Source organism: Myotis yumanensis, unplaced genomic scaffold (genome assembly GCF_028538775.1).
Source record: "Myotis yumanensis isolate MYYU_CA2020_CCGP unplaced genomic scaffold, mMyoYum1.0.hap1 SCAF_2, whole genome shotgun sequence".
Lineage (NCBI taxonomy): Eukaryota > Metazoa > Chordata > Mammalia > Chiroptera > Vespertilionidae > Myotis > Myotis yumanensis.
The window spans coordinates 32,004,538-32,021,677 of record NW_027223753.1 but is presented as its reverse complement, the minus strand read 5'-3'; the positions used below and the strand labels follow the sequence as shown (position 1 = coordinate 32,021,677).

The following is a 17,140-nucleotide window of genomic DNA, read 5'->3' as shown; positions in this document are numbered from 1 at the left end:
TTTTGGCAAATTCTCCATATGCTATTTTCCAAAAACACATACATATAGTTAAACAAAGACAGCCATCTCAGTTAAGGGGTAAGCATTCAAGAGGCATTCTTCTATCATGTGCAGTGAGTGAATGCCTGGTCATAACCTTGAATCCCACGGAACACCTTGCATTGCATTTGCCGTATCACCCAGGCTGGAATGTAAGTTTCTGCTGCATTTTAGAAAGACTGCAAATTATGGGAGAAAAAGCAAGATCCTAGAAACAAATAGGTGCTCACCACATTTGTTGAATGAATGAGTCAGCTCTAGACTACATGTATGATAAGCATTTATAGACACACATGTTTCCATGACTCTGCCCTGACGGTGACTCTGTATGTGGGTACCTACTCACCGTCTATAATACAAGCCTCCCAAAGACAGGAAGCCACAGCTGCTCCACAGTCCAGCCTGGTGGGAGCAATATTCAGCGAGAGGCCACAACTTGAGCTATCTGAGGCCCTACTCTTGGCAGAACTACTTCTCAGTGCCTGAGCCCAGTGGCTTCAGGTGAAGGTAGATGCCATTCTTGGAGCGCAGGACCAGCTGCAGCAATTTGATGGGTGGCTGCAAGGGGTCCACGGCGAACTCAAAGCGGAGCAAGCAGAGGGCTGCGACCACCTTCATCTCGTTCATGGCAAACTGCTGCCCAATGCAGTTCCTGCAGTGAGCACATAAAGAGTCATTGGGCCGTGGAGTGTCTGGAGTGATGAAATCCAGTGTTCTCAGGGGCCAACAAAAATCAATAACAGCCGAGACCGGTTTGGCTCAGTGGATAGAGCGTTGGCCTGAGGACTGAGGGGTCCCAGGTTCGATTCCGGTCGGGGGCATGTACCTGGGTTGCGGGGGCATCCCCAGTGGGAGATGTGCAGGAGGCAGCTGATTGATGTTTCTCTCTCATCGATGTTTCTGACTCTCTGTCTCTCTCTTTTCCTCTCAGTAAAAAGTCAATAAAATATATATTTTTTAAAAATCAATAACGATGTTTGTATGAATCATTGGCTGGACTCAAGAAATAGAGCTTGGGAGCATAATAGGTCCCAGACTAAGGAGATCCACATTGGGGGTCTCTTGGAATGACTCACCCACCCCACCACCTGCTAGGGACATGAATATATTGATGGTAGGAAGAAGGTTCCTGGCACATAGCCAGCATTAGAATCACCTAGCATGGTTCCCTTCATCACAGAGTTCCCCAAAGTGATGCCTTGCCCACAACATCGTCCATCCTCCCCTCCCTAGTCCTGAGGACCTGGAAATTCTGGCATCTCCTTACCTTGGCCCAGCAGAGAAAGGCATGAAGGCGAAGGGGTGGCGTCCAGTCACATTCTCAGGGGAAAAGCGCAGGGGGTCAAAGACCTGAGGGGACAGGCCTTGCTTAAATAGCTGCCAGGTTCAGGGGCTGGGTGACCCCCACAGCCTCCCACCCCATTTGACCTCTGGGCCCAGAAATGAGGTACCTCAGGATCGGGCCACACTGCGCTGTTCCTATGGAGGGCATAGATGTGCAGAGAGACCAGGCTGCCTGTGGACAGAGTAGAGGGCAGGTGACCAGGTGGTCCTGGTACAGCCAGGCCCACCTCCTCACAGGACCGGAATCCTCTCATGTCTGCCTAACTAGGCGCCAGCCCCTGCCGCAGCTCTGCTAGTGACAGAAGGTTTATGACAACCCTCAGCACATCACCGTGCTTATGATCATCATCATACCCATTTCCTGTAGCACCAGCACTGAGCACAGCACCCAACACAGACTTTCATAGAATGGAACAAAAAGGACTAACCCAACACAAACAGGACAGGCAAAGACTCTTACACATTTTCTGCTATGTGAATGGTGCCTCCTGAAGTTGTTGAAGGCACTACCTGCGTGGTGGTACATGACAACCCTGAAATTAACCCTGTAAGGAAGGTACTCTCCTCACAGCCATTTCACAGAGAAGGAAAAAGAGGCTTAGAAGTGGAGAAATTTGCTCATTATAAAGAGCCAGGATTGGACCCAGGCCATACACAAAACATGAGTTCTCTGCCATTGTTGCAAATAGTGAGCCAAAGGCACAGCAAGTGTCAGAGAAGCATCCTCAAGAACTCCAGTTCCAGCCCCAAATCCACACCATCTCACCTGCAGGTAGAGAGCGACCATCCACAAAGCTGACAGGTTTGCTGAGCTGGCGGTACACCTGGGGCACGGGCGGGTAGAGACGGAGGCTCTCCTTAATGCACATGGTCAAGTAGGTCATCTTGCCCAGATCATCCCTGCCGGCAACAAAACCAGTCTTTTCTGGAGATGGGGAGCCATAGGGCCCTGCGGGAAGGCAGGCTCCAGCCCCAACTGCCCCCCTCCACAACCATCACAACCCCAAGACTCAGAGGAACACAAGTGCACCAGGTGGTCGGGCCACACTGGACATGGGGTGGCCACTCAGACCCAGGGTTCTGACTCCACGTTTTTCTATCCCTCGCTCATCTTCACTGCTGGGAGGGGAAAGCCCAGGACCCTAGAGGTGTGTGTGCACCCAGCCATCAAAGACAAGGTCACTCCTGTGTCTCTCAGAGCCCCACACAAGCCACACAAGAGACAGTTGTTTGGGTTCTGCTTAGATTCCCTTCTGGAGCTGGAATGGAAAGGAACAGAAGCTAATATCCATTGGTTGAATGAAGTAATAAATGCATTAATAACGACAAGCTCAGATAAATATATATTTCTTTTCCCTTTTGCCAGTAAGAAGCTCAGACCGAACTGTGATGTCCAAATATAACTACTATGCAATACCTTATTATATAACCCCTAGGTTTTTGCCTCCAGTCCTCATTTTTTATTTGTGTTTTACTATTTGATTGAATAAGTATCCTTTGAGTTGCTTCAAGTTCTAGATGGAATAAAGGAAAATAAAATAAATATTTCAACTCCATGCCTCCAGCCTGTGTTCACCTTGTTTTCCAACCTAGAATGCCAAGCTCTCTCCCTTTGCAGGAGTTTCACCCCTCCTTAGAAAGCCAACTTAAGCCCCACCCCTTCCTATTTCTTTGCCTGTAACATGGGTTCACTCATTCTTTGGTTTTCTCTAGCTTTTTAGTTATGTGAGTTAATTTCTCTAAAATGTCCAAGGACAGCAAATTGGATCCTCTTCCTTCTCTTCTAACCCACACCCTCAACAGCACCTGACATGTGGCTGGACACCTTGGAAGATTTCCAACAGCCAACCAATAAAAATAAGTAATGGAGACTTCATCCTCTAAATCTTAGAGCCTGGAATTGTGTGTCTCCCTCAAATGAATCTAAACTTTCTCCCATCAGCTGAGCATTTTCTGCACCCCTGCCCAATACGTAGTCCAGGTAATGACAAGAGGGGAGAAGGCAGGGAGAGAGGGATGTGGAATCAGAGGTGTGAGAGGTTCCCAGAGAGCCTGCAGCAAAGAAAGGTCAGCATCAATAGTATTGAGTTAATGAGTTCAACTTGAACCAGGAGACAGAATAATTCAGTTTCTTATTGATGGAGTTTAGAAAACAGTATTTTCTCCTTCACCATAGGAGTCTGGAGGCTGCACATGGCCATCCAAAGGCAGGTGAGAAGGGGTCAGCTCCCTTGGTTTTCCCAAATCTGTTCATCCTCAATTTGCACCTCTTTCTCTCCAGGAACCCAGAAAGGTAGTCAGGTTCTACCATCAGAATCAACACACAAGAAATTGGCCTCCTATTGACCACCTTCTCTACATTACTCACATTGGAAAAGACCCTGCAGTTGGAGAAGGGGCTCTGGGGAGCATCCACGCCTTGCAGGTAACAGGACAGCTGCTGCTGCCTTCACCTGGTTTCCAGGGATGGCCCTGTGTCATCTGCGATGACATCAGACAGCACGGACACAGCCTGCAGCTGAGCAGGACAGACTGCACTTCCCCGCAGACTCACTCACCACTGGAAGGAGTCCCTGTCTCCGAGGATCTCACGGACTTCCTCCCGACAGCGATGCTGGTGTTCTGGATTTAGGGCCATGCAGTAGAGAAACCAGGAGATGCCACTGGTGGTGGTGTCATGACCTTCGAACATGAATGTGTCCACCTCCGCCCGGAGGTCTGCGTCTGACAGCTTGATCCCATTTTCATCCTGGGTTAAGGTAGGCATAATGGAGCAAACCAAGGCATGTGAGGTAGGGACAAAGAAGTACTCATAACAGCAGCTGTCAAATGAAGGTCTGAGGGAGGTTGTGAAAGCTGTGTTTCAGACTGAAAGTTAGAACCCTCCCCCAGATTTCTATCTGATCTCCCAAAATCATTTGGATGCAACTATTCCAGGAAGCCTTTCCTGACCCCTCTGGCTAGTGACCTGCAACCTTACCCAGCCTGGACTGTTGATTCTGCTCATTTGAAACACAGAATGCCACCCAACAGAGGAAAAGCTCTTTGTCAACATCCTTCTTCACTAGACTGTAAGCATCTGGAGGGTAGTGTCAGCTCTTCCTCATCTTCTGCATCCCTGGCACAGTAACTAACCCATTGCAGGGCTCAGTGAATTTATGAAGTGAATAAATGAGTGAATGAATGAAGTCTAAGATTCTAAAATTCTAAGGTGCTGAGATTCTTCAGAGTCTAAGAAGTCTAGAATGGGTCTTTGGGCCTTCTGACATGTTACCCAGGGTCCCTGCCACTACATCTCTCCTCATTGCCACAGCCAGACACATCCTGCACCTCCCCACCTCTCAGCCTTTGCTGATGTTTGTCATGAGACTAGGAACAGATCATACTTACTGGGGAAAGAAGAGGAAAATGCTTAACACCCCCTGCAGCTGTCCAATGATCCTTGTCCCAGGAGGATGGTCTGAAGACCCCTCTGGGACCAGTTCTCAGGAGGAGCTGGGCAACTGTGCACTCACCCGAGCCCCCAGGAGAATGTCCAGGAAATCCAGGTGCCTCCGGTTCTGGATCTTCTTCTGTTCTTTCTCGTCTTGTAGGGCTGCCTTTCTTTCCCTGATGACTTGATCTGGGTCAGAAGTATAGGGTGTCACTGCTTGGGGTTCATCCTCTGCCCCCAGGGGAACAGAAGTCTGCATGAAAAACATCTCAGAGGGGCCCAGAGGAGCTAGCTTAGACCCTAGACTTCCTGTGGGCAGACCGTGTGGGAAAGGCCCACCTGTGTGGTCATGGGCCACCTGGCAGGCCCTCAGGAAACGGCGGCCATGCGGAGTAAGCCAGTAGATGAAGTCGTCATGGTACTGTAAGGACGCTATGCGCTGCTGCATCAGCAGAGTGAGATCGCTGACTGCCAGGTAGTAGTTATGGTCCCTGCACAGCAGAAGAAGGGGGGAGCACTTAGATACTGACCCACAGTAGAGTCCCGGCTGCCCCATTCCAGGAATCTAGCCCCAGCTACAGCGCTTTCTCCCTTACTCTCCCTGCCATTAAGCCTCCCCATTAAAGCTTGAATGTGTCTTCCCTGGGGCAAGACCCTCTCTCCTCTCAGACCAGGACCCAGGAGTCCTGCCAACTCTCCCCTCTGAGCTGGCCTGAGTTGAGACTATGGACAGCTCCAAGTGCCCTCTGACCTGTGGCCCAGGCCGCTGTTTCCTTTGCCAAAGGTGCACTTCATGAGTGTGTCCAGCGCCATGTGGCCCACATCACTGAAGATGTCAAAGCTCTTGTCCTTACGAGCCTTTTCCTCCCACTTGTCCTGGAACCCAGAGAAGGGAAGTAATGTGGGGGCCAGCAGGCTTCGTGTCCCATCCCTGCCCTCCAGAACCCTGCTGGAATGTGGGGGTGGGGCAGGTAGGGCTTCAGGCTCACTGGGCAGGACTAGGAGGCAGGCCTTGCACAGCACACAGACACATAGACACTTTTCTCCCTGTCAGAGCAGCCATTATATAAGGAAATCGAAGAGCCAAGAAAGAGGTGGTGAGCTGCCCAGCACAGTGAGTGTGTAAATCAGGCCAGCCGTGATGCTGAGGGAGGAGTTTTCTAAAGGAGAAAGACCACCCTGAATAACCTCTAGGGATTATCCAGCCCTGAGATGCTGAGCCTGACCCGGACCCCTGGCATGCTTTTAGAAATGATTTGTCAATGGTGTTGCTTTAGGCAGTTGTGGTAGAAAGAGAACGAGGAGACACTTTTTAGATATAAATGGATGTCCTCATATTCCCAAATATAGGCACCCCCTCCTGCTACAGTAGGAGCCTTGTCAGGTCCCACAGAGGCCCCTTGGTGTGGGAGAAATGGCTGGGTCTCCTGGTGGAGACAGGGGCCAGCAATGCCTGGCCACATGGAGCTCCACACCTAGTGAGCAGCCAGCAGAGAAAAGGGGTCGGCATAACAAGGTTTGGCACTGCTCCGGGCAGGAAGGACCTCAGTGCCTCAGCAATTCTCCTTGCTGCTCTCCTCCAGGGGAAATTGGGGTGGGGAGGGGCTGGCCAACAGCACAGCCTCCTAGAGCTTGGCATGTGGAGCTCACCAGCATGGTGTGTGTGGAGTCGGCAAACACCTTCACATAGGGCTTCAGCACATCATAATGGAAGCCAGGTGTGAGCAGCTTGCGGTGCTGGAACCACGTGGGCCCATCCAGGACCAGCAGGCCTTTCCCTGGGGAAGGGATGGGAGAGGGAGGGCTTGTCAGTGCACACCATCCCGCCCCATCTCTGGCAGCCTGGGGCCAAGCTGACCCCACCTCACCCACCCCAGTCCTCCCCACCCAGCCTCATCTCCTGACCCAGCTCTGCCTTCCAGCCACGCAGCCTCTAGTAACACCAGCCATGGGCCCACCACCATACCTTTTTTCAAGCCCTTACCCTGGCCAGCACCATCTGTAATATCAACTCTAGTGCCGCCCTCTCCTGTGCTGTTCCTTACACTCAGATTTTCCAGATCCCTTGCCCTGTCTGTCCAGGGGAGAAGACACCCAGAAGGAGAAGGTACCTGGGCCCTACTTCCCTGACTACCCAGGAACTCTCCTGCCTCCTCCCTGTCTTCTCCTCACTGAGCAGATGAGGTTAGGAACTGCACATGGGACCAGGTGGTCCAGTGGATGAATAACTGACTGAGTGGGAACCGGGCAGGGAAGGATCCTGGTCACCCAGCACCAAGGGCAGGGAAGGTAACCACTTACCAATCCACTGGAGGAAATAGTTATACACATCTGGGGCCTTCGGGTCTGTAGGAGACAGAGAAGATTAGGTAAAGCCAAAACTGGGAGATTCCTAAAAGAGGCTTATTGGTAAGCAGGATGTGAACTTCATCTGCGCAGATTTAGGACGCAGACCCAGGACTCCTCCCCATATGGTGTCTTTGGTCTCAGGAAGTACCCCCTTCTTCCAAGAATGCTCACCCCCTCGGCTGTACACAGCTTTGGCGTAGTCAGGCTCATAGATGTTCAGGAAGCCAAGAAACTGTCCAAACCAGAGTGGGTGGGCGTAGGGGAACTGATGAGCCCAGGATACCACCTTGTCCAGGCTCCCTGTCTGCTGTATCTGTAATGATGACAGAAGGCCAGGCCGTTCAGACACCTGACATTACTAGCCATGCCCCAAGTCCCTGAGCCTGCCCTCTCCTAGCCTGTCACTCAGTCCTATCGATCTCTGGGCCCAGGTGCCTCTCCAGACCCAGAGCCACTGCTTGAAGTCCAAGCCACCTACTTGCACCTGGGTTAGCTCAACAACCCCAAATTGGCCAACCTGCCTCCACCTGGTGCCACCACCCCTCTATCTAAACTGCAGCCAAAAAGAGATTTTTTTTCAGCATTGAAGCTTTTCATTAGAAAGATAATACCAGCTTGCTGTGCAAGAAGGAAACCACCTTAATTCCAGCCCTGTTAAATCACTTGACACATTTTTATTGAGGACCAATTATGTGCAGGGCATTGTTTAGACATCTCAAGGGAATGAGGCAGACATGGTCCTGCCCTTTCATTCTATGGGGAAGGCTGATAAGAAACAAGTAAACAGTTAAGTAAAGTGATTCAGACAATAGTAAGTGCTAAGAAGGAAGTAAACACTGTGCTACACAGGAGACTAATAGGGAGATCTGCTTGGATAAGAGTGATCCAGATGGGCTCTCTTTGGAGATGACATTTAAGGTGAAACTCAAAGGATGATAAGGAGCTGGCCATGTAAAGAGTAAGGGAAGAGCATTCCAGGCCGAGGGAACAAGTACAGAGGCTCTGGGGTGGGAAAAAGTATGGTATCTTCCAACAGCTGCCTCATGTGGGACAGTGACTTGAGATGAGGTTGGAGAGACCATTCAGAGCGTGTTGTGTGCTCTCTGGGAGTTTCTCTAACCACACCTACTCACACAGAGGTGTTTATGTAAAAATGGGGTATCCAATAAACACTTTTCCAAACCTGCCCTTTTTTTCATTTAACGTATTTTGTACTTCTTTTCAAACTAGTGCAATTTACTGTCCCTCAATATTTTTCACAATTACATAGTATTCCACTATAAGAATGTATCATTATGTATTTACCCATTTTTCCCATTTTGAGAGGGTCTTTCAGACCCTTCAGAAGCCTGGCTATGGGTCTCAGAATAAAGTGCGAGCTTCATTATTTGTGAGGAGGCATAGCTGATCTTTATTAAGCACTTGCTGTGTGCCAGGCCTTCTTCCACACTCCTTGCATCTTGACTTCATCCAATGCTTACAAGTTGCCCTAGTTGGTTTTGCTCAGTGGATAGAGCGTTGGCCTGCATGTGGACTGAAGGGTCCCAGGTTCGATTCTGGTCAAGAGCACATGCCTGTGTTGCAGGCTTGATCCCTAGTAGGGGGCATGCAGGAGACAGCCAATCAATGATTCTCTCTCATCATTGATGTTTCTATCTCTCTCTGAAATCAATAAAAATATTTTTTTTAAAAAAACAAGTCTATGAAGCCCCATTTTAGGGAAGAGGAGCCTAAGGTATAGAGATCTGAGGTTGCTTGCCAAGGACCGCACAGCTTGTAAGGGAGCGGGGATTTGAATCAGGAAAGTTGACTACCTGGCCAGCAAACTTCCGAGCTTGACAGACCTGAGTTTGAATATGGATTTCCCCTACTTTTTAAAAAAAATATATTTTATTGATTTTTTACAGAGAAGAAGGGAGAGGGATAGAGAGTTAGAAACATCGATGAGATAGAAACATCGATCAGCTGCCTCCTGCACACTCCCTACTTGGGATATGCCCACAACCCAGGTACATGCCCTTGACCGGAATCGAACCTGGGACCCTTGAGTCAGCGGGCCAATGCTCTATCCACTGAGCCAAACTGGTTAGGGCTCCCCTACTTTTTAATGTATATGAATTTGGGCAAGTTTTTTAGGCTCTCTGAATCTTGCTCTCCTCATCTGTAAAATGGGGATGACAATACTTAGCTTATAGGATTGCTTTGACATTAGTGAAATCATGCAGGTGCATGTGTTATTGGATGAGGTCATGTGACATTCAAGGACCTAGAGCTGGATCCTGCACAAGGTGAGCCCTTGACAAGTAGTTCCCTCCTCTTCATGCCTACTTTTCCCCAAGCCTCCTCCCTGCATCTCCTGACACATCCTACTCCCAAATGCCCACAACTACACTGGAGAATGTGCTCTGAACATGCCCTAAGACATTTCCACCTTTGGATAAAGGCCTAACCAAACCTTATCCCCTGTCAAACAGAAAACTGATGTTGGCTTACATTCTGCAACTCTGTCCCCCTGGACACTTGATACCTGTGGGCCACAATTTGAGCCATGGATTCTCAGCAGCGTCAGTTGTGATTTGGTGGGCTGTTGCTCTGGGGTGGTGGTGGGGCCTATGTCCCACTTGGGGGAAGCCAAGTGTTGCTTTGTGGGGACCAGGTCCATGGTGCTGTTTGTCTGTGAGCGGCATGGCAGCTCCAGCATTGAGCACCTGCCTCCTGGTGGTCAGTGCGTGTCATAAAAACCAGTCGGAAGGTGGGAAGGACACTTAGCATATTAGCCTTTTATACTAGACTAGAGGCCCAGGAACCCGACTTGCTTTATAGCCAGGTGCAAACATTTCACACTTTAACCAAATGTCTGTGAAGCATTTTCCCATGCCTCATCTCATTTGATCCTCACAGAAGTCCTGGAGTAGGTAGAGAGGAGATTCGGTGGAATCCTATTTTCTTTTCATTAGCTAGAAAATGAAGATTTAGAAAGTTAGAAACTTGACCCAATTGAAAAGAAGTAAGAAATGGTGGACCTTGAAAATTACTTCAGGTCTTCTCACTGCACAGAATATAGTTAAACACTGCTGCAGTTAAATATTTTACCCTTTGTTCTCCCTGTGTGATCTACAATAATAATCTGCTTCATGTTGATATTTACTGCTGTGTTGCTGACAATTACCTGAAAGAGAAGTTGGAGTGCTTCACTGGGCTGGAAAAAGTTTAGTTACATCAGAAAGCAGGTCTAATTAAGCAAGTTTAATATATATATATATATATATGGCTAAGTTGACTCATGCATGCGCAATACATATAAAACTCTCGCTGGCACCAATCGCACACATGTGTTTCGATCTGTCATTGTCGATCATGAATTTGGTTGACACTTCTATTATAGAGAAAGGGCGAATAGCGATATTAAAATAATTCTTCTAATTAAATTCCTTTCAATGTGCATGAATTCATACACTGGCCACTAGTAATATTATATAATTGGCCATCATTGAGCATTTAATGTGGTTGTGTATTGCACTAATCCTGCTCTACAAATTTTTTCATTTAATCCTCAGAAAACTCTACAAGATAGACACTGTCATAATTCCCACTTTATAGATGAGGAAAAAAAGCTTGGTCACATGGCAAGGTAGCAATGGAACTAAGATTCACAACCAAGACCCCTGACTCTATTCTGGCTGTGAGTTTCCCACGTGCAGAGGTACATCTCCAGGTGACATCTCCAGGTCACCAAGGGCCTCACCACAGGGCTTTGGAAATAGTACATACTTGATAAAGTGCATGTTGAGTGAATTGAGTAAATAAAGGAAATGAAGAAAAAGTAAGGCAGGAAAGGAGGGGAGAGAGCACACCAAGCATCTGACTAATGTAAACACTGGCCAAAGTCAGTTACACTCCTGAGGTACCAGCCCAAAGTCTTGCTCAATGAGGACAGGCAGTTCGGCAAACAGCTGCAGACTTTTATTTGTTTTTCCCAGCCAGCCCTAAGCTGCCTGCTCTGGCTAATGTCCAGATTTGCTGCTCATTTCTGCATTATATTTCTTAACATAGGAAATGAAAGGGAACAGAAATGAATTAAGTATCTCCTATATGTCAGCTATTATGTGAGTGAATTCATAGATTGTCTCATGCAGAATGGGTAATTACTCCCATTTTACAGGTGAGAAAACTAAGATGCAGAGATGTGAACTGACTTGTCCATTTCTTGTAGGTTAGTGCTGCTCTAACTCAGATGAGAGTCCCTACATCAAGCATTTCAAACTCGTGGTCCACAGGCCACATGTGTCCCACAATGAATATTTTTGCGGCCCAGCCAATATAACGGTATATAAGAAATGTTTTAATAAAAATTTCATAACTTAATTTTTGCAATTGCCTGTTATACATAACTACAGGCCTGGTGCATGAAATTCGTGCACTGGGGGGGAGGGTGTCCCTCAGCCCAGTCTGTACCCTCTCCAATCTGGGACCCCTCGGGGGATGTCCGACTACTGGTTTAGGGATTAGGCCTACACCGGCAGTCGGACATCCCTCTCACAATACAGGACTGCTAGCTCCCAACCGCTTGTCTGCCTGTCTGCCTGATTGCCCCTAACCGCTTCTGCCTGCCAGCCTGATGACCCCCTAACCACTCCCCTGCTAGCCTGATCGATGCCTAACTGCTGTCCTACCGGCCCGATCGCCCCCAACTGCCCTCCCCTGCCAGCCCAGTCCCCCCCCAACTGCCCTTCCCTGCTGACCTGGTCACCTCTAACTGCCCTCCCCTGAAGTCCTGGTCACCCCCAACTGCCCTCCCCCTGCCAGCCTGGTAGCCCCTAACTGCCCTCCACTGCTGACCTGATCACCCACAACTGCCCTCTTCTGCTGGCCATCTTGTGCCCACACGGGGGGCGGCCATCTTGTGCGAGGGTATGATGGTCAATTTGCATATTACTTCTTTATTATATAGGATTATTAATAATGAACTACATCATTCGCTAATGACTAATTACTATAATCATGTTGCATTCATTTCCCTTAGCACCTTACACGCAAGTGCACCATTTCTCCCCACTAATACAAGCAGTGAATATTTTAGCCACCGATTGCCACGTCATTAGTCTTGTACTGATTTGTTTGGTGTGTGCAACAGGAAATATTTCACTTTCAGAGACCAAGAAAAATAGGTTTATTTGTGTTATGCTTATTAATTTGTACAGTTATTTAGTGTCTGATAAGTTAATGTTCAAGAAAAAATATTAATTTTTATTAAAATGTTCTATTATTTTATCTTAACAATTACTCATTTATTTCAGCCCTTTGTATTCAGCATGTCTTTATCGAAATAAACCTACATTTCTATGAATATTAAAGCTTTTGTTTTTTTGCGGCCCACATAAACTTAATCCTTGTTTATTTATCCCGTGTTAGCCTTTGAGTTTGACATGCTTGCTCTACATTCTCTTCTGCACATTGAAGTCTGTCAGAGCTGAGGTGTACAGTGGCATAAGCTGTGCACCTCATAGTCCTAGGGTGTGCTAGTCATGTGCAAGTGCTGGCCCTATTTTCCCTTCCCGCAAAGTTCCCTTTCTTGGTCCTCACCCACCCAACTAACGCATGTACCTTCCAGGAAACAGCCTTGAAAAAGAGACTGAGCATCTGACAATGTACCCCCAGGGATCCTGCCTGACCCAAGCCACTTTCCCAAAGGGCTCTGGGGACTGGGCCTGGCTACTTTGGTCTCCAGCTACCCATCTTTTGCCTTCTCTGGGGCTCTTCTCCTTTCAAGCCCACTGCAGAGTCCAATGTAATCTCCCCATAGATCTTCTCACTCATTGCTTCTGAATTTACCATCATGAGTTTAACCGGGGCAGGTAGGGGTGTAAGAGTTTCAGTGCCCTTGTGCACACAATGTCAAAAAGTTTATCACTACATCATCTCCATCTACCAGTAAGAGGGAACTCTGGTGTTCCCAACCCCTTTTCTGCCTCCTTCCTCCTGTGTCTCTCTTATTTTTCCATCTGACCACCTGGGTTTTCCTTACCAATTTACTTGCTGATCACCCTGACTGCTCCCCTTCTCTTCATCCCTCCCATGTTCAGAGAACCCAAGTGGACAGGGGCAGGGAGAGGCTTAAGTCACAAAGAAGCCAGACTCACAGGATCTCAGGAGTGGAAGGAGCCCTAGGCTGATCTGGTTCGTCTCAGCTCCACTCCTTCCCACATCAGCCATGAGTGTGCCCCTCTGTAGCATCTCTACCAGGGTCAGGAGACCCTGGCCTCATGCTGACCTCAGCTTGAACCAGCCCTCTGGCTCCCCATGCCCAGCTTTCTCTTATGTACTCCTGATTGCCTCAGAAATCTGGTAGGGCTGAGGACAGCTCTTGACCCCACTACTGGAGCTACATCCTCATCAAAAGGGCTAGGTAGGGTGTCCTTTCTCAGAGGGTAGGATGAGACAGGGCACACCTACCCAGCTTCTCTAAGTTACACAACTGGTCACCTGCCCTCTGTTCTGTCCATAGGCAGCCTGGTCTCTCTGCACATCTATGCCCTCCATAGGTACAGCACAGTGTGACCCAACACTGTGGTACCTTATTCCTGGGCCCAGAGGTGAATTGGGGTAGAAAGATGTGGGAGTCACCCACCCCCTGGACCTGGCAAGTTTTTAAGTAAGGCCTGACCGTTCGGGTCTTTGATCCCCTGCACATTTCTCTGAGAATGTGACTGAATGCCACCCCTTTGCCTTCATGCCCTTCTCTGCTGGGCCCAGGTAAGGAGAGGACCAACATCTCCATGCAGTCTCAGGAGAGTGCCTTTCCTGGGCTGAGAGCTGGAATTCCTTTTCCCAACCCCAACATGCAGGTCAGATTTGTGGGTCCCTCCCAAGACCCCTAAGTTTAGGCCAATAATATGGCTGAGCATCCGTTATGTACAAAGCCCTCCCCTGAGCCCCAGGGTGGAATGAACAGGATCCTAGAAGAACAGGAAATAACCCCACCTCAAGGGGACACATTCTGAGAATTGAGGAGGATGACAGGTAGATGCTTCCAGACCTCCAGACTATAACTGAAGAACAGAAGGTAGAAGTTAGTTCCAACAGATAGCTCTTCCCTGCCCCAGGCCCTTCCTTTCATCACTAGTCCTCCTCCTCCCTTCTTACTCCCACCATCACTAGGTCTAGGAATCAAACCTAGACCTGATTTTTATGGCCTGATTATGTGCTGAATGAAAAGGCAGGAATCTAGGGTCTAGCCTTGACTCAATTTCTGAACTACTACATGGACATAGGTAAATTCCTTGCCCTTAGGTAAATTCCTTGCCCTTTATGAAGCTCAATTTTCTACTTTTTACATTATAAAAAATTATCCCTCCCCTCCCATTTCTCAAGCTCCAGTGTGGATCCAACCAGACCAGAGGTGCCAAGTCCCAGGAGAATGCAGAGGAGTTAGGTGTGCCATGGTTCCCCAGGAAACCTTAATAGTGCTAGAGAACAACCACCCCTCTCTGCCCTTCCTGGTGCCAGGACCTTTCACATATTTGTGTTAGGGCCAAGAAGCCAGACCTAAGCCATGTTCCAGGCCTTCTACGCACTCTCAAGTTGGGTCATGGGAGGATTTGGGGAGAAGAGACAGCCAGGTCTGATATGGGGGTAGGAGAGCAAGTCCCTCTTCTAGAAAACCCAGCTTGATAGAGCAAGAGGAAATGGAGGGGCTATGAGAGAAAAGGGATTGAAGGTCTCCCAAATGCCTCTCAGACCACCATTAGGGTTAGACCGCAATCTTTCCATTACCTCCTTCTGTACTTAGCAAAGCCTCTTCCAAACCCCTCCTGGTTCCTCCACTTGTCTTCTCCATCACTCTTTCTCCTCTATAGATACCCCTCCCTACTCTCCAACATTCACTGTTCATTCAGTGATGCCTACTCTGAGCCAGGCTTTGTGCTAGACCCAGAGGGTACAGGGATGAATCAGACCAGATCTCCATGCTCTAGGGGTCACAGTCTAGTGGGGACGATGAACAAATAAACAGAAGATGACAACCCAATGAGACAAGTGCTGAGATACAGAGCATGGGCTGATGCAAACTCCTGGTTAGGCACCCTACCCGGCCTGGGGCAGGGGACGCTCTAGTGTCAATTTTCCCCTCGATAGACAGTAAGCTTCTTGAGAGCAGGACCTGGGTCTGATTCATCTGCCTGATGCATCCTTTCCTTTCTGGGTGTCTCCAAGGTGCATTTAGATTACTAGGCCATCCTGAGAGAGGAGTTATTTGTAGGGGCAAAATAATAAGCCTGGGCAATCCTCACTTAAAAGTCAAGTTCATTCCCAGCATCAACCACAGAGGAGAGGCAATTCCCCAGACTGAGAATGGGGGAAGGTACTCAGGAAGTAGAAGTAGTAATTATGCCTCTCTCTGAGTCTTAAATTCTGGCATCTATACCTGGGCTCCCAAACCCAGCTGCAGAGCAAAACACTCATGAAGGTTTTTAACTGCAGACTGGTACTTGCAATATGCTAATTAGGATCTCCAGGGACTGGGAGCCAAGGAATCTACTTCTCCCAGTTGATTCCAATGCAGGTGTTCCTTGCGCTGTGTTCAAAAAACCTCTGGTCTACTTCCCCATCTAGATAGGGAACTAAGGGGTGTTCCTGACAATGAGTGTTAAGGTGGTCTCCCCACCCTTGGGTAACTGGGGAGGACAAGTCATGATCTGAACCCAGGAAGATGCCACAGCTCCTGAACCAGCCTCTAGGCGTGGCCAGGAGAACCCCACCTTTGGGGGCACCAATGGCTAGATGTCCTGGGAGGTTCTCAGGTAATAGCACTCATCTTTGCCTTCACTTTAATTTTCTGCCTTAAAAATTGAAATATTTACATTGCACAGAACAAAGAGGACACTGGCTAAACTTTAAATGAGATTGCCTAATTGTATGACTATCCAGGGTTTTTGCACCGATGCTGTAAACAAGCCCTTATTAGAGAGCTCTATCTGAACCTTGGGCCTCAGAATGATGGAAAGGAGTCTGTGGCCTGCCTGGTCCTCAACTTTAAAGTGCCCCCACTGGAGTGACTCAGCAGTTGAGCATCGGCCTATGAATCAGGAGGTCACTGTTCAATTCCCTGTCAGGGCACATGCCCAGGCTGCCAGGTCAATCCCCAGAGCGGGGCATGCAGGAGGCAGCTGATCAATGATTCTCTCTCATCATTGATGTTTCTATCTTTCTCTCCCTCTTCCTCTCCCTCTCTGAAATCAATAAAAATACGTATTTTTTAAAAAGTGCCCCCGCCCAGGCCAGCTCAGAAGGCAGGATTGAGGTGGAGATCCTGAATGGGAAATTGAGGTGGGAAAGCTGAATGAGAACCATGGCTCGCTCCCAGGATATCATTTCCCTGCCCAACTAGGTCTCCCTCCATAGCCCCCAGGAGATTGGACTGGATTCTCTAAAGGAAAAGAGGCCATTTTCTTTCTCTACCCCTCCCTCCTCATATCCCCCACGTACCTCGAGGGCATGCCCAAAGAGCCAGTGGGTGGGGGGCCCTGGGAAGCTGTCCATCGCCTTGGCCAAGAACTGTCGCCGCACCAACAGACGAATGAACTTGAGGAAACCTAAGACCAAGATCAGTCCCAAAGCCCACAGGCCCAGGTGGGAAAGGCTCAGGGAGAGCAAGGCAGGCACCATGGCTGGAGTTGCAGCCACCAGTCTCCTCCCACTGCCCTCGGGGTCCTTTATACTCTAGACCCAGGCACCTTGCCAGTTCCTCCCACAGCCCTGCCAATAGCAGCCCAGAATGGGCAGAGCTTCATAAGGCAGAGACAGCAGCCCCATAAGTTACAGACAACAGAAGAGGCAGTCTGCCTGGCCGACTAGTTCCAAAGGGCTGGAGAGAAAACAGATGGTGGGTTCCAAAGAGATCAGACAATGGTTATCCTGGCTTGGTTCCTTGGAGGAGCAAACAGAAGGCAATGCTTTCTATAATCATTGGCATAATGA

General features: G+C 48.8%; 1 protein-coding gene across 2 annotated transcripts; it reads right to left on the bottom strand.

The window, feature by feature from the left end:
* Positions 1-306: 306 nt before the first annotated feature.
* CYP4B1 (cytochrome P450 family 4 subfamily B member 1) lies at positions 307-16,836 on the bottom strand. 2 transcript variants are annotated; one of them, XM_070405059.1, is made up of 12 exons: positions 16,649-16,836; positions 7,337-7,478; positions 7,118-7,162; positions 6,467-6,594; positions 5,568-5,692; positions 5,156-5,307; positions 4,899-5,005; positions 3,942-4,132; positions 2,150-2,283; positions 1,491-1,555; positions 1,307-1,389; positions 307-691 (listed from the first exon to the last, which is right to left on the bottom strand). In XM_070405059.1, exons 1-12 carry the CDS (start codon positions 16,826-16,828, stop codon positions 508-510), a joined length of 1,536 nt encoding a protein of 511 aa, XP_070261160.1. In that variant the 5' UTR covers positions 16,829-16,836; the 3' UTR covers positions 307-507. The 2 variants fall into 2 exon arrangements, with proteins under 2 accessions (XP_070261160.1, XP_070261161.1); XM_070405060.1 differs by lacking the exon at positions 16,649-16,836 and adding an exon at positions 14,147-14,176.
* Positions 16,837-17,140: the final 304 nt, after the last annotated feature.

What these genes read in the sequence shown, in the direction of transcription:
- CYP4B1 (XM_070405059.1), bottom strand. Translation starts at nt 16,828, where the DNA reads ATGGTGCCTGCCTTGCTCTCCCTGAGCCTTTCCCACCTGGGCCTGTGG. An exon ending in GGTGGCCCATGACCACACAG is followed by an intron (nt 5,006 to 5,155) that starts GTGGGCCTTTCC and finishes CTTCTGACCCAG; the next exon opens with ATCAAGTCATCAGGGAAAGA. An exon ending in GACAGGGACTCCTTCCAGTG is followed by an intron (nt 2,284 to 3,941) that starts GTGAGTGAGTCT and finishes TGTTGCCGGCAG; the next exon opens with GGATGATCTGGGCAAGATGA.